The 16,443-nt window shown below is 44.8% G+C and overlaps 1 protein-coding gene across 3 annotated transcripts in view; it reads right to left on the reverse strand.

Annotated features, from left to right (window-relative positions):
- The window catches only part of RNF216 (ring finger protein 216), an 80,567-nt gene that overhangs the window by 46,480 nt on the left and 17,644 nt on the right, over positions 1-16,443 (reverse strand). For all 3 annotated transcript variants that reach the window (XM_068423425.1, XM_068423423.1, XM_068423424.1), the window contains 10 exons: positions 15,537-16,394; positions 13,708-13,784; positions 9,917-10,019; positions 8,838-9,002; positions 7,715-7,829; positions 7,292-7,431; positions 6,292-6,342; positions 5,140-5,277; positions 3,999-4,147; positions 3,461-3,539 (listed from right to left, as the gene is read on the reverse strand). In XM_068423425.1, the coding sequence (XP_068279526.1) occupies positions 3,461-3,539; positions 3,999-4,147; positions 5,140-5,277; positions 6,292-6,342; positions 7,292-7,431; positions 7,715-7,829; positions 8,838-9,002; positions 9,917-10,019; positions 13,708-13,784; positions 15,537-16,394 (1,875 nt within the window). The remainder of the gene's footprint in view (positions 1-3,460; positions 3,540-3,998; positions 4,148-5,139; positions 5,278-6,291; positions 6,343-7,291; positions 7,432-7,714; positions 7,830-8,837; positions 9,003-9,916; positions 10,020-13,707; positions 13,785-15,536; positions 16,395-16,443) is intronic.

The raw sequence follows: 16,443 nt of genomic DNA on the forward strand, positions 1-16,443 counted from the left end.
TACAAGCTTAAACCTGTCTCACTTCCAACAGAAAATGAAGCTTAAAAGCAGCTGGGTACATTTGTTCCTAGCCAGCACCTTGAAATCAATCCTGAGACATTCTAGCAGCTTAAAAATAAGTCCCCTAAAACACTTTGTCTTAGTAAATTAAAAGTACACACAAGGATTGCTGTGGCCAGAGAGCCTAACCCAAAGATGAAAAGGCAAAAGAGTGGAGATATCACCCATCTGACACGGGCTTTTTTAAGCTATGCAATGGAGTTTTAAGGAAAAGTCTTGGAAATGCGAGTCCCTGCAACATGGCCTGGCTATGAAATGAGTGTTGAAGGTTTTGAGCTCTCCAGCACCGGAGGGACAGCGCTGCTCCGTGCAGGCATTATTTCCATGGCAACAGCAGCTTTCACCTCCCCATCTCTTCGCTGGCTGAAAGCCCTGCAGTGCTTTGTGCTGAGACTGCAAAGAGGGGAGACGATCTCCCCCACCCGCAACACGGCGCCGAGGATAGCAGCAAGGAGCCCGGGAACAAAAGCCTTGTCTTCACCAACAATACGGGGTCTTGGGAGGAGGGAGGCAGAGCAGAAAGGATGGACTTCCTTCTCTGGTGGGAAGCAGTACTTCCTCCAACGTGCAAAAGTGCACGCTCACTTCCCAGTGTGGCACAAGTCAGCGAGCAACATGTGCCTTCCCTGCTTTTACCAGAATTGCCAGCTTTCGTTTGCTCTGACAGAGCACAGGGAGGAGAAACGCGCAATATTAGAGATGAGAAATCCAAGCGCTGCTTCCACACGGGGATCCCTGCGCAGAGTAAGATGGAGGGTGACTGAGCAGGCTGAGAAACCTGGCTCCGTGTGCGGTCAGCAACCCGTTATAGAGCAAAACCTCAAAACTCTGACAGGTCTGAGCAAAAGCTGCCTCTCGCCCAGCACCAGCTCAGACTGCAAACACACAGAGCGCATCCATAGGGTGGCTTGGGCAACATTTTTCCTTGGCTAATTAAGCCTCTCCTCCACCTTGCAGTTCACAATATTAAGATTCAAGCCCTGACCACCTAACTAGGAGCCAAACTTCACACCACACAGCTGGAGCCACAGTGGCCCTGGCAGATGGTGCAGGCTCATCTGCATGCTCTCCGTGCAGCCGTTCACTCACGGAAGGCGACCGGCAGCTCTGCCCGTTGCTGAGGTGGCAATTAGCCACATTTTGGTCCCTGCAAGGTGCAAATGAGTGAAACTACAGGAGAGATGCGTAAGCAGTGACCTGGGTATGCCTAGAGCTCTTCTTATTATCGAGCCCAGCACACATATACACAGCCAAAATGAAGGCTTCCAGCTGGTTCCCATCACTTACTTCACATTACATCCATAGCTGGCCCAAATATGAATCAACCTCTCTGCAAGATTTAAAGGAAAGCCTGAGAGTATAAACATGAACTCTCAAAGCAAGACAAAAAGATCCAGGTGACGGAGCACAGAAATACAACAGGTCCACCATCTGGTGCTCCTCTCCCCACCCTTGAAGAGCCTTGAGGGTTCAGGAGAGGCACATTTTGACCTTTCCCTTTCCACACTTCCCCTCACTTTAGGTTCAGCTGTGCAAGTGCAGTCCTTCCAACCAGAGAGGGACTCCTTCCAGGATCAGTCATCACCACCACAGAGGCTGCCAGAGGCACTGCTAGCAAAGCCAATACATCCTCTCCAACCTCTGTAGAGTTCCCTAGATTAGCCCTTTCCTCCCTAAGGGCAACAGTTTCCTGCAAGCAAAAGCATTAACTGAAATTCTTCATTCTGGAGAGAGAGAAGATAGTGGGAATATTGAAGAACCACTGCAGTTGATGCTGTAAGACAACACCACATCCTGCTATCTGAATTCCTCACCCTCGACTTCAAATCCTAAAGTCATTCAAGACTTCTAAGAAGAGCACAAAGCTACTCAGCAGATTTTCAGCTAATGAATCAACACAAGCTGTCCAGGAAACCAGAAATCCAGCCCACTGGAATGCTGCAACCCCAGGGAGGGGGGACAGGCAGTATGCGAGGAAGGAAATGAAACAGCAAACCAGAAGGAAAGGAACATTTCAGCACTGACCCCTCTTACCACAGTTACTGTGCCGCATTACACACTTTAGGAAGAAAAGCGACTTCAATTCATTTTGCACATTGAAGCGTTCATGTTTTTCAAGCCTGAATTTTGTTCCGTGGTGCTGACATATGTACATTTTGAAAACAACTCAGTATTTGCAAAAACAGTAAGAAAAAGAGTTTGATTTAAACGTGAATCAACATTGCCACCTAGTGACTAGCAAACCTCCTCGCTCATGACACTTGGCCAAGCCATCAGAATCACATTCCTTTCCCAAATGCTAGAGGTAGATGTTAGCAAAGCATATCTGGAGATTAGAGATCTAAAATGGAATCGTGCATCTTCCATAAGCAGCTTTGTACCCCCAATAAGTTCAATTTTCACTACAGAATGCAAAGTTCACTGCTGGCAACTTCTCCAGACTACGAAATTCGACTCCTATCAATTTCTCCATACAGGCAAATGGTGGTACCACATCAACAGGAGAACCCAAAGCTATGGCAGCTACAAGCACAAGGTTAATGCACTCAAGAGGAATTTCAGTGATTAGCAGAAATCTCTGCTGGGGGACAGGCAGTTCCCTGAACATTGCATGAGAATTCATTGTTGTGGCTAAAGTTACGCAAGACGCCTTGTAGCTTCAGAGCTAAACATTGATAGCGTGCTGCCCCGGCCGACTGGCACCAGATGCAAGCAGGGTTCTGCATACATTCAGGAGACTGGGAAACACATTTCTATGCTTCTATTTCTTCCCAGAACAGATGGTGCAGAAGCAGCAAGTTTTCCCCACTCCATCCTCCCCTTGGGCCTGATGATTCTCCCGTTACGGCTATTAGCAAACTTTGAGAGAAGCACAAAGATCTTCCGCCCTTTGAATGGCTCACATTTCAGGGAGCTCTTCCAACAAGTTTTTTGTCACTTCCAACTGAATCTGTATTCAGGCGACAGCGCGAAAGAAAACCGCAGATGCTAATTCTCTTAAGGATAGCACGTAAGGTTGTTTCAGCTCTTTCTCCAGAAGTGTCATTAGATAAAGGATTACAATTTGGTTTTATGCCTTTTAAACACCCAGCTCCCCGTTCAGCTAAAATATTTCTGTATATGCAGGACAGGAACCTATGGCATCCATAAGCTTTTTTAGCCAACATCTTCCAAGGAAATAAAGGAATACTGCAGTCTTCATCAACAGTGCCCTGAAATTCATCTGTCCAGCCACACACTTCTACAGAACATCAGCAGGATCCAGCAAATACTTTAACTGCTGCCCCATGCAACCACATTAGATATTCATTCACCTGCTATTAGGACGTGTGAGCTGTCCTCCCAGCTCTCCTGCCCAACACTCCAGAAGAGACCAAATGGCAAAGTATTCCCCAATTACCTTTCTGCAGCGGGGATTAGGGCAGCTGAACCGCTTCACATCGTTGTCCAGTAGAGCTGGGAAGTTACAGAACGGACACCTGCAACCCAAAATAAGATGCCATTAATGCAGAGTGCCAAACATCTCTTTGCTGAAAGCGGATTTAGTCAAATAGCTTTGTGGTACTTAATAAGGCTGCCAACCAAATGCCTGCAGCCAGGATGTGCTGACTACAGCCTTTTTGCCCATACTTCTTCGATCACTTCCCCGTTTGCAATCAAAATATTATACGCTCAGCACTGCTTTTGACCATGTAATTTAGAGGATCAGCACAGAGCTGGCAAGCAAGTTTTGGGGGAGACAACTCTATTGAATTTTAATCTGCTGCTAGTCCAAGGCAGACCAACCTGAATAAAAACAGATCTGGGAAGACAGAAGCCTGAACTTATAATACAGCTCTTTGAAAGCTACCTATCTCATAGTCAGCACATATTCAGGGTTTCAGGGAACAATTTTCTACAACAGTAAGTGCAGTCTGCATTCTCTGCTGGACACTTACCTGACAAGCTCATCTGCACAGGCAGCAGCCACCTCCTCCTCAGCTTTTCGCTCATAGTATTTAAAGAGGATGTTCTCTGGAAGGACTTTCTCCAGCTCACTGGTGGGGAATGAACACGTGCAACTGCCTTCCATGCAGCTGAGCTCTGACTAGGGTTGGAAGGAGAGAGCTCACATTCAGTATGATACTAGCAAAAAGCAAGACTCAGTACTCAGAACAATTCCAAGTAAACCAGTGCAGAGCCTTGCTTAGAGAGAATAGAGCTTAAGTCAGCAGATGACTGCCACAGAATAGGTTTGCTACAGAAAGGACAAGACTAGTTAATCAAACAGATCAGGCCTCAAACAAACACTGGGCATGAAGATGCTGTTGATAGCTGGGATCACAGTTCACTCACTCTAAGCCCATCGTGACCACACAGGGGCCCATTATTACTGTATGGTCTCTGCTCACGAGCAGCATGTTGCACTCTTGTCAATATGGTCATATAAAATACCTGTTTATGTTTACATGAAATATAGATCTCAGACTACAAAAGCATCCCACAGTTTGATCATCATGTCTTGAGGCAAAGGAGCATGCACACCTCAGAGCAGGTTAATGACTCGTTTAGAGCTCAGCTAAGTACCAGGATAATTGCTAGCTAAATTGGAGACTAAGAAGCTTAGTAGTATCATAGAAGAACCAACCCTCAAATTAAGTTGGGATCACAGTGATATTATGAAGTACAAACACTCTTAGCCAGGAGGACACTGGCCAAGTCAAAGATAAGAATATGCTCCCTGTGCAGATACCATTGGTTTATTAAGTAGAAAATAAAAACCAGACGAGTGCAAGTTACTGTTGTTACTATGAATGCTGTAGAAAGTTTTCCTAATTATCCAAATTGCTAAGCATAGAGCACAAAAAATGGAGGTAAGCAAAACTGAAATCCTATCCAGCAAAGATCTCCTTGTGAAGTTGTTGGCTTCACTTGATGGTGAGACTGACTTGTTGGATTTGGATTTCAGAACACAATTCCATTCAAATATTTCCTGGGAAGTGCAGTTACATCTGATTTAAGCAACACTACACAAACAGCAATGTGATCTCCCAATAGCAATTTACCCGTTTTCCCCTCATCCAGTGGGGATATTCTTACCTTCCCAGAGCCAAAGACTGCCTCCTGAGCGTATTTAATTAGGCACTCCTTGCAGAACAAGTGACCATCTGTACACTGAGTTAGCTCTTCAAACGCAAACTCCCCATAACAACAGCGGCACTCTATCATCTGACCATCCTGCAGCCATAAACAGAGGTATGAGCATCATCATCAAAACACTGATACCTATAGCAACATATAGGCACATACAAGTGCAAGCCATAAGCAATGCCAGCATGAATTCAAAAAAAAGAGCAATAGATACCCACCATTCCATTAGATATCCTGTTTGGTGGTCAAAACTCACTAAGGACAACCAAAAACTCAGGTTTAAGTAACTTAATATCTACATGTCCTGCTTGACAGGTTCCAAAAAGCTACAGAACACATGGTGGTTTAATAAACCTTAGCTCACAGGCAGAGAAGTATCTTGGGTTCGGGAAGCTGCAATCACAGGGAGACAGCAGAGAGTCTACACCACTTATACAGGGAAAACCAAGCTTCAGATCTCTTGCCCTCTAAAGGAACATTTACCCATCTGCCTGGAGAGACCTTGTCTCAGCCTCTCCACTGCAGGGGTGGAGAAGCTTGCCACTGTTGAAGAGTAAGTTTGCTGCTCACTTCTTCAAAGGTCCAACATTTTCTCCAAAGTTTGAAGTGAAATGGGCATTGAGAATGAAAAGCTGCTGAACTGATCTCTAACTTTTCTCTCTTTGTTTAAAGGGAATGACCTGATTTTCAGGTTTTTAAAGAGTCCTTTCTGCAAATGAAGAAGGCCTTTCCACTGGCAGAGCTCCAACAACAGCAGATCTCTTTTAAACAGCCATACTGGTGGTAGCAAGAGCAAACCTGGTACTATTCTATTGCAATGTTTGCTCGGGCCAGTAAAGAAACAAACCGCAGCTGACTGAATTACTACAGATCATTACATGCATCAATACTGTCGTGCTGGACTCAGCTCTTGCCTACCGTTTCTAAAAGCCAGCCAACACACACACTAGGCAGGTTTTGCCAGCTCAGCAAAAGCAGCACAGTGCAAATGCAGCTTCAGAAAAGCTCCATTCCAGAAGCCAAAAGAGTCTGTGAAGTAGTAAGTGCATAACAGTGTTTATGCATAAGCTGAACTCAAGGGACCACATTATAGATACTGACCTTCTGATACTGCTCCTCATTCATCTGCAGGGCAAGGAGAAAGTCTGCATGCTGTAAGAGAGAGATGTGCATCTGTATTTACAGAATAGATAAAGCAATTTTCCAGCCTCTACACCCTTTTACATTATCTCAGGACTTCAAACCACCATAAAAGGCTCACTGTCTGCTTACAACATCACTCAGCCCATCCTTCCAATCCATTAAGCTATTTATGATTCAGCTAGAACAGATGGGAGAAGCAAAGGTAGCAAGAACAAAGAATCATATTCTATATTATGGAGGGCTGGTGGTTCAGGTTTCCATGGGCAGAGATGATCTCACCCAATGGGTCCCTTCAGAAAAAGCCCCAAGGAACATTGGCTTTGTGTTTAAAAGGAGACACTACCCATCTGCCTAAGAGACAAGGATCTTCAAGAAGCTACTGTAGAAAGAACGGTAGGTGCAGAGCTGTGAATTCAGTCTTCCCTCAGACTATGAGGGGAAGACAACACACCAGCGGGTATTGCAGGGTTCTGCTTTGAAACACATGGTCCTCAGCACAGGACAAGACGTTCTGGAGACACAGGACTGCCAACTTGTGGAAGGCAGAGTGAGCGGGCAGACTGCCTTGGGCCTGGTCATTATTTGCCACCAACACCGAGCTGCAATTACAAGCCCTAAAGCAGGGGAGAAGCGTGCTAACAATTAGAAGAAAGAATTAATTAGTAGGGCTCTTACTGCTTTGCAGCAAAAAAGGTCCGTAACGGTGTTTGCAAGAGTAGCAGCTGTGTATTTAAGTACATATGAAACTGTGTGCGAGGCTTTTTTCCTTCAAAAACGAGTTACTTGGGAAAAGTCATACGTGTTAACAGGCAGTAAAGGGGCAAAGGTAGCCAGTTATTCAACATTTTGTTCAGCGTTTGAATTTCTCCAAGAGGCAGATTTCCATGTTTAGGGCCAAGACCTCTACAGCAGTTGAAGCTGTTTGCACCACAAGATCAAGGCAGCTCCCACCACTCACCTCTGCCATCTCTTTAACTTTCTGCTCATAGAATTCCTGCTCCAGTAGCACCGGTGGGAGAAGAGAGAGCTTGTCATAGGACCTCCAGTGCCGTCTCTTATTCTCCAGGAAGAACATCCGCTTCTCAATTTTTACATCCCCTAAAGCAGAGTTAAAGGCACAGTGAAATGGGATGGAGCAGCCAGAACAAAGCTTAAATCCTTTTTCCTCCACATACCACCAGCTGCACAACTTCAGCATCCCAAACAACACTGTACCAAGCAGAAGAATGAAGAATATCTCCAAAATAGACACCAGACAATGACAGAAACACAGCTGGTTTAGGATCACGTCCCTTTCTCAAAAACAGTACTTTCTGCTGCAAGCCAGTTCTGCTTTACAATAACGATGCAGAGAGCACAATACGTACAGCTTGGTATTTACCTTGCTCAAATTTGAAGTCTATATATGAATACTGATTCATTTCTTTCCTCCTTTTCCGTTTCCCGCTGGTTTCAGGAGACAGCTCCTGCCATTTTTTGATAGCATCTGAAAAGGCCTAGAAAACAACATACAGACTTAAATCCTGTCTGTTCCTGGCAGAAAGCAGAAGCACATACTTCAAACTGAAGCACAGGACAAACATGTGCATAAGACTGATCCAAAACTGGAAAGCCACACACCCCACAAAGAGGCAAGTACACCTCTTCCCTTTGCTCACCTTGCTGCTGTACGTACTCATAAAGCCATCATGCCATAAAAACAAAATAGTTGAATGATACTTCACAACACCTCAGCTATTAACTCTGATACAGCTGGTGTCCACTCTGATGCAACAGAGCTGGTTTGGCTTTTTATTGTTGGTGGGTTTGGTTTTTTATTTTTAAAAAAAAAAAAAAGCTCAAATACTCAGTGCTCCATCAAGCAAGTGAAGAGACAAGGAGTTTTTGTTTTAGTTAAGTCCTGGAATAGTATAGAAAGAAGCACAAGCAAGAACAGCGTATCAGAGTAGTAGTTCCAAGTGAAAAGCTTGAAGCCACATTTACATTCAGTTTGTTGATACTTAAAACAAGTGCCTTTGCAGCTCCATTACAGTGAAACTCTTTTTTATGAGGAATGTAGGACTCATTCCACAAGTCATAATAAAAAGAAACAGGACAGCGAGACTTGGACTTCTTTTCAATTACATGCAGTCAGTTAACTAATAGCAGCAGTTAAATGTTTTAAAGATTTAGCTAAATGTCTAAGCTTTATTGGCAATTACACCGTACTTCAGCAGCAACAGGAGCACCTCTCACTTTAATGCATCACCTACCATCAACTACCTAGAGTTTCCCCAGTTCTCCTATTAGAGAAAAGTAAAAACTTCCTGCAGTTTTCTGTCTGGCCAATAAATTTTGCAAGTCTCTACTAAATGGATTAATACTTCTTAAAAGGAAAGGAAGATTATTAAAAAAACCCATAACCACACACTAGCAGATGGTATAGTAAGGCAAAAGACATCGCATTGCTCTCCACAGACACAGGAGATAACCCTAGGAAAGAAAACAGACTGGAACTGGAGAACCTTTCGTGTGATTGCATAGTGTCCCTTGAGTTCGTGTAGTGCCCACTTTATGTCCTGGCTGCTCAGCATTTTGAAGTCTGCCATAAGGAGGTCAGCTGCCTGGATAAAGCACCGCTGATCAAGTGGGGCTAGTTTGGAAAAGTCAAAGTAGTCCACCTTAGGCACCTAAGGAGAAAACGCAAGAGATATAAAAAGGTTGCTACAAATACACACAAAAACACCCCAAACTGCTCTTTCAGCCCAGGACCTTCTCCAAGACCACCCAAAATTCAGGTTACACGGCACCCAGTTCTGAGCACATATCTAACCATCAGCTTAGAGCGCAGCATGGGTGTGAAGCTTACTGGTGTATGCACTCGTGTGGGTAACCTGCCCTGAGCTGCACCACGCTGCAGCTCTGCTCCTAGCAGGACCCACGCCACGTAGTTTAAAGCCATTGTGTGTGGCTGCATGAGACATCAAGAAGCGGCTACATATGTTCACTATAAAGCGTGAACAACTTTAGTGGCTTGAGGTTGAGAGATGCTTCCACGAGTAGAAAGAGGTATTTGACACTTCTCTCAGGCCACACACAGCTATGTCAACATACTCAAAGTGGCTCAGAGAGAATTTTTGTCAAATGGATTTTTAAAAAAGAAAAAAAAAAGAAAATCAAGAAGCTGTAGGGAGATTTGCAGTTAGGCTGAAAGGCAATGCCTAAAAGCCACACAAGAGAGACCTGAGAGCCAAGTCTACTTCATGTGGCAGAATGACCAAGGAATTCTTATTTCAGTTACCAAAATGACCACTTCAGATGGGGTGGCTGACAGGCAGGCAGGACAGAGGGTCTTGCTGAAGGCAAAAGAGCAGACATGGTGCAGCTACGCAACAGCAAAACCAGAAAGTCTTAAGGTCATCTTGCAAGCAACTAACTATTGCTATTTAACGCCATCTCAAACGCACTCGAAGGCCTCCTATGAAGGTACGGCTCAACCAGGCACTCTACAAACACGCGCTAATAGAACCAGACATCCCAAGATCTGCTCAGGTTGAACAGACTGGATGGCAGGCATGCTGTAGATGAGGGTACTCTCACTTGCCTTTGTCTCATCTTGGCTGGCAAGCAGGCTGCTGCTGGGGTTTAAAACCACTCTGCCTTCCTTCTTTGGGTAATCTGGATTTTCCAGAAGAAAGTTACAAAGTCTGAAAAGATAAATATAGTTACTTCAGGGTTTGGGAGCTCAGGTTCACTCCTCGCTTGTCCAATTTTTAGCATCCTGTAATTATGAGGCTGGGCGGGCAAGTCACAGCCTGCCCTGTAAGAACCAAGGGATATCTCAGACTAGAGCAAACTGAAAGTAAATGAGAACTAAGTAAAGTATGATCAGCTGTATGACTGCAGAAGAAAAAGCAATAGATTTATCTTTCAGTAAGCACATTTGGGTAAGAGAAGCTTGTATGGGTGAGCCACTGACCAACCTACATCTCTCCATGCCAGAGGTGAACAATCAGGCTCACATCCATGGGTAAAGCCACGTAATGTGGTACCTCCTTTGAGCACGTGTCAAATCCCGCACGACTAAGAATTAAGGTTCACTAACTTTCTGCTACTCTGGAATTAACACTATGAAGAGCATACAAGAAAGAACAGTCACAGCGTTAATCCAAACCTCAGTGCCATCTACTGCGGCCAATACAAATTCATCCATGGAAAAAGCATACAAAACCCTACAAACTCTGTGAAAGGGTGACGTCTTCCTTGATAGAAGATTACAGATTCAAATTTGAATTAAAGCCTCTAGTCTCTACCTACTTTAACATTAGAGCAGAGATGGAAACAAGTTTAAACTGTGTTTACATACAATATGTACACTGAACACAGGCTTCATTGTAATAAAGCTTGAATTCACAGCAGCATTGTCCAATTCACACTAGAAACTGGTCTAGTGAGAACAGCATGTAGAAAATAATCACTAAAAATTTCTTTAAAAATGCATACTAGCCTGTAAATGCAGCATACCTGAGGTCCTATCGCAATCAATCATAACTTTGTCAGGTGAATTTAGTTTAATTATTTCAGTTTAGAAAAGACTCTAGCAAGTAGTTTCAGAATACCCCATTGCCTGAGATCCACAAATACTTCAGCAGCTCTTTTGAAAGGGAAGCTTGCTGCAGGCTATCTGTCTGAATCAGACCTTCACAGCTTATTCTGAGCCATCACTAACCAGCTGGGCTAGCTGGGTCAAGTAACATAAACTGTTCCTCAGTTTCCCCAGCTGCAGAATAATATCCTTCTGAAAGGAGCTGGGACAAGCAATTAACATTTGTAAAACTTTTTGAATGAGAAGGTGCTAGGTTGCAGCAAAGACATAATTGCAGCTAATTTACATTCCTGATGTCAGAAATCAGTCCCTAATTAAGAAATCCGAACTGGCTTGAAGCATTAACCCGCTATCAAGGCATGATTACTTTAGCCCTGCTTTCACATTCAAAGCAGAGGCATTTCTTTTTGTTTAATCAGGTAGTGACATATTGAGCCAGAAGCTTTTGACTGAGTGTGAATGCTTCTCCACACAAAAGCTGAATAGATGATAGCCTGCTAAGAGGAGCTCCCACATCTTATCTTTCACTTCAGTTGAAAGTTTTTAAGACCATAACTTCGGAAAACAACAAAATATCTTAGCACTGAGCATTTAATAGCTTCCAGCCCTCCCCCCACCATCCCTTTTGTAAAAGAGAACTGTTTTAATCCAACAAAACAGAAACTTCAAGGAGCTCAAATCACCGCAGCTCAAACAAGGGTTTCGGCAGGGGCACAGGCAGAACACATTTGAGCTCTTCTGCATGTGGCCATTTCAACGCTCAGGATTTTCAGAGATGTTAACCTTCAGTGTCTGACAATTAGTTAAGTGGGTCCCAGCGCGCAATGCGTGCACACTTGCAGCACTGTTCATTAATATCTGCACCACAGGACACAGAGCCAGTTAAAAGCCTCCTCCCTGCCCAGACCCAGCTACCCTTATTTATTATATTTCAAGCCTGATTCGGTTTGACATACCATGGAGATCAAAGAGACCCCGCCAGCGAGGCTGACCAGTGCTTTGACCCATTTGTTCTAATACAAAAGATGCAGTGACAACTCAAAAGATAGTTTGGTTAAAGGAATAAAAATATGGAGAAGAAATCTTTATCATCCAGTAAGTGGGTAACGCACCGCTGAGCAGACACTGTAGATGGCCTACAGGGAAGCCTGCAAGGACCTTTTCATCTCACTGGGTCTGTGGCACACAATAGGAGAGAAGAGATTTTGGGAGCAAAAAGGGAAGGAACACATTAAGACCGATAGAAGCCGATACTGGGATTTAATTCTATCAGCTTCGCTAAATCCCCGCAGGACACAATAACGAGTTTTTTCACACAATCTGTGAGAGGGTCCTGCAGCCAGATGCCTAACTTCAACAGCCTCATCGCCCCGAGGAACGTCCCCACCAGTCTTCTATGCTCCTAACGCAACCATCCACGCCAAGGTGCACCAAGGACGTGGTGCGGGCACCTGAAAGCTTCTCTCCTGCTGACCACACCACCGCTGCAGGGAAAGCACTTTGGGAAGACAAGAAAGAAGTTACAGTCTGATGACTTTCTAACCAAGAAGCCCTACTTTGGAGACACGACTTCACAACACAGGCGAAGGCAGCAGAACAGGAAATCTATGCCCAATGGATGGGATCAGCCTTAGCTCCTTGCCAGTTAACTTATTTATGGTCCAGCAACTAATTCTAAGCCTCACACGCTTGAATACTGCTTAATTAGTGCCCTAGTTAACTGGAAAGGGCATCAGATTCGTACAAGATAGAGCGAATACTCTGCCAACCAACACCTATTCTTCATTCCTGTATCACATAATAACCAGCTTCAACACGTTTGAGAGACCAGTGACAGCTGCAGAGGGAGAGAGGGGCCACCTAGCACCAGACAAGTCACAAGTGATTTACTTCAAACCACTCTCCCTCTGTGTTGCTGGTGCCAACACATGCGATCCTTCATTCTTCAGCTCTGCAAGCTTTACCCAAAAGGGTAGGGAGATTATGCAACTTCTCAATAAGGTTAATGACTTTTTTTTTTTTTTTAAAAACTTTTGATTCTAACATGACTCCCAGAGATATCAAGCATGATGAACACTAAGGTATTCTTGGGCTGCTAACACAAGTGGGAAAGCAACAGTCCTCATGTCGATTTTCCACTCCTTTTACTTCCCTTCTTGGCTCACATTTCTGCTCAGTTTGACCAAAATCAGTCCATCATCGGATACCTAGAATCAATCCTACGAGTCCTTAAACGTGTTTGCTCCATTCTGTTTGCAAAAAGTGATGTGAGAGAACTCAAACAGCACCGCTGCTACTTGATTAAGTAAAGGGGATAAAGGCCAACATCATGACATTAAATAAGGGAGTCCAAAACAGTGTCAGCTTTTCCTGGAAAAAGCCAAGAGCCAGTGAAATGAAGAGGTAGGAAATTATTTTCTCCTACTCAAAACTCACCAACCCACCTTTGTACTATATTCTATAGACAGTCACCTCAACACCTTAATCCTGACACTCACCCTTTTTAAGAATCCTAGTAATAGTCAAGAGGAAATTATATGTAATATCTTTAAATAAACAAATGATCGTAAAAGCAGAGAAGCTACAGCACAACGTCAGAATTAGAGAGGATTTAAGAAAAGTTCTATCAGAAGGAAAAAAAAAATTCTCTGCTCTTTGGCCCTATCAACCAGTGCTGACTCCCAGCCTGGATATGCTCTAGAACAGTGTCATTAGCAAGTGGGGAAATGGAAATGTGACTGCAGCCAGACTGTCGTATGGTACACCCTGGCTCTTAGCTCTATACTTACACATTTAAGTCATAGCAGTTCTTGATGCTGATTAGCTCTTCAATATATTCCTTCTTCACATCTGGGAATCTTGCTTCCTACAGTAGGAAAAGCTAAAGGTTACGTAGGTATTAGAGGAGCCGTGTAGCACAACCTAGCAACAGCACCAAAGACAGAGATTTATAGGTAATTATCTAGCTCGCTCCTGAGACAAGGACCAAAATGGATTTCAAGAGACCATTTATATCCATCCAGCCTGGATACTGCAAGGTCCTGGCTTTCCTTTGCTCCACAGGATGACTGCTAACAGCTCTTTCTCACAAGAAGAGTATGGGTAGTGATGTGAATGGCCATGAGCAGCTGGGCTAACGAGTGATTCGGGCTGGGTGGGAAGAGGAGAGGCACATAGCTATGATCTACAACACAAGCAAAGCTAATATTTACTTCAGACAGAAGATTAAGGAGTTCCAGATTGTGTGCTGAAATACAACATTCCAAAGCAAAAGGAAAAAAAACCCAACGATACCTATACCCACCCAGACACACCAGCAGCGAGATCAGAACAGACAACAAACCTCTACTGGCATTTCTGTGAAAGCTCTCCCAGCATTAACCACGTACATCGGGTTTCTGTACAGGTATTGCAATCGATTGCACCACATGATATTTTGCTTTGCAAGACTGAACTGGTCAGGGTTGCCAAGCAATCCCGACGATGCAAGAGTATCTACTTGCCCGTCTCAAAGCACGTCACTGATCGACAAGGTCTTATTTGGAAAGAACTGAATTTTCTTGGACTCCTACTTAAAGAGTATTTTCCTCAGCCCCAGTTTTCCCAAAGAGAATCAGATATGGAATGTGGAGGGAAGACTTGGAGAAGACGGGGGTGTAAGATACAGATGCAGTAAAATACAGTTGTTTGCAAAAAGGATTCCATAAGGCTTCAAGAGAGACCCTTTCTCCCTAGCAATCAAGGGGAGGAGTGTGCACTGGAGGGGAAAACATTAGACATGTGAAACAACACCACATTTTTGTTTGTTTGTTTTTCAAATATACACCATGTTGCCCAAGCTGCTGAATATACCAAAGGTTAAGGAGTACCCTTCTTGGCAGTTCAGTTCTTGTAGCTAGTGCCCCTCATGCTAAGCTTCACACGCAGAGTCAGAAAGGAGCATGTGGAGTCAACATACACGAGTCTTCATGCTGCTTCTCCAATTCCCTCGTGCTACTGCTTGGAAATCCACACTGCAAGGGCAACCGTTAGCCCTGACCACTATGGTGGCCTTAACATGGACCAAACTACTTTAGGAAAGCCAGATGAAAGCAGCCATGGCCCTCAGCCACATGTCTCTAAGCCTTCTCTACCCCACCCTCTACCCCTCTGCCAGTGTTTAGTGTCTCAGTTTTGCTCATTTAGCTCTACATCCATTCCTAAACCAGCTCTAGGAATCAGCCAGACAAAACCAAACTAGCCAAACTGAGAGGGCAGTAGCCTTTAAGTGAACAGGCCCATCTTATTTCACCTCACTGATCCCTTGAGACCCTGCAATCAGTTCTGCTAAACCTCTCTGGTCAAGAGCCCATCGCAAAGCAAACAGTGCCCTCAAGATTCGCATCCTCTCACCACTTCTGCCATAGTGCTGGGGTTACTCTTTCAAACCAAAGTTTTCCAAGACAGTTCATTTCATGCTCCTCACCTAGGGCATAGCTGAGTCTCAGCCAAGGTGAAGAGGATTTGCAGCTCAAGTCAATAGGGCTGTGCTTTGAGCATGTGAAACGCTATACACCTTGAAAAACCTGTCTGAAAAGAACATGCACGCTGAAGGCAAACAAGCCCTGGGAATACTTACTGTCTCTCTGATGAGCAGTGCAGTGAGGTCTTGGTCCTGCCCAGCAGCTCCTTGTTCTGGCACATTACTAGAGCCAAGTTCGTGAGAGCCCTGTGCAGGGAACGCTGGACCTGGCTGTTCATTGTCTATCGCTGCCTGCTGACCCATTTCTTCTGGTGGATGCGCTGGCTGGGGCGAAGCAGGACCTGGAATCCCATCCTGCTGTGGTTCAGGGCGGGGGAAGGCTGGCCCAGGAGCCTCCTCTCCACATGCCCTCAAAGATCCTGGGTCTGCTTCAGGCTGCCCTTGCTGAGGAACACAATCATTTACTACAGCACGTGGCTCGCCCTCCAACGGCTGGAAGCATGGGTGATCCACCTGGCTGTTCTCGTGCATCTCCTGGTCTGTGGTAGTTGCAGCAGCTGATCCTCCAAGGTTTTGCTCTGGCTCCAGGTCCTTTCCTTGCCGTCCCTGGTCTTCTACTTTTTCTTCCTGTTGTGGTAGAAGGTCTGCATTCTCCAGACTAATGATTTCTCTGTCAACAACAGGCTGCAGACTCGTCTTTATGGCTGGAAGCAAACTTGGGCCAGGCTCCTGGTTACTTGTAAGTTCAAACCTGGGGCCATTAAGCTCAGATGGTCTGGGCTGCTGCAAGACAAAGTTCACATTCTCATCCCTGCTTGGTCCAGCACTGCTCTCCACCACGTGATTATACTGGTCTTCCTGGCACAGCACAGCTGAGACCTCATCTTGCAGATATCTGCTCCTCAGTGGCTTGACAGCACTTTTAGATCCTCCTTCTCCCACGGTGTTTGCACGCTGCCATGGAGCAGCAGGTCTGATGACATTGGGACGCAGAAGGTGCTGATGCTTTGGGGTCTAAAAAGAAGACAGAGAAGAGTAAGTAGGAGTTCTTGCCTGCATGTCA

This window comes from Nyctibius grandis, chromosome Z, assembly GCF_013368605.1.
Source record: "Nyctibius grandis isolate bNycGra1 chromosome Z, bNycGra1.pri, whole genome shotgun sequence".
Classification (NCBI taxonomy): domain Eukaryota; kingdom Metazoa; phylum Chordata; class Aves; order Nyctibiiformes; family Nyctibiidae; genus Nyctibius; species Nyctibius grandis.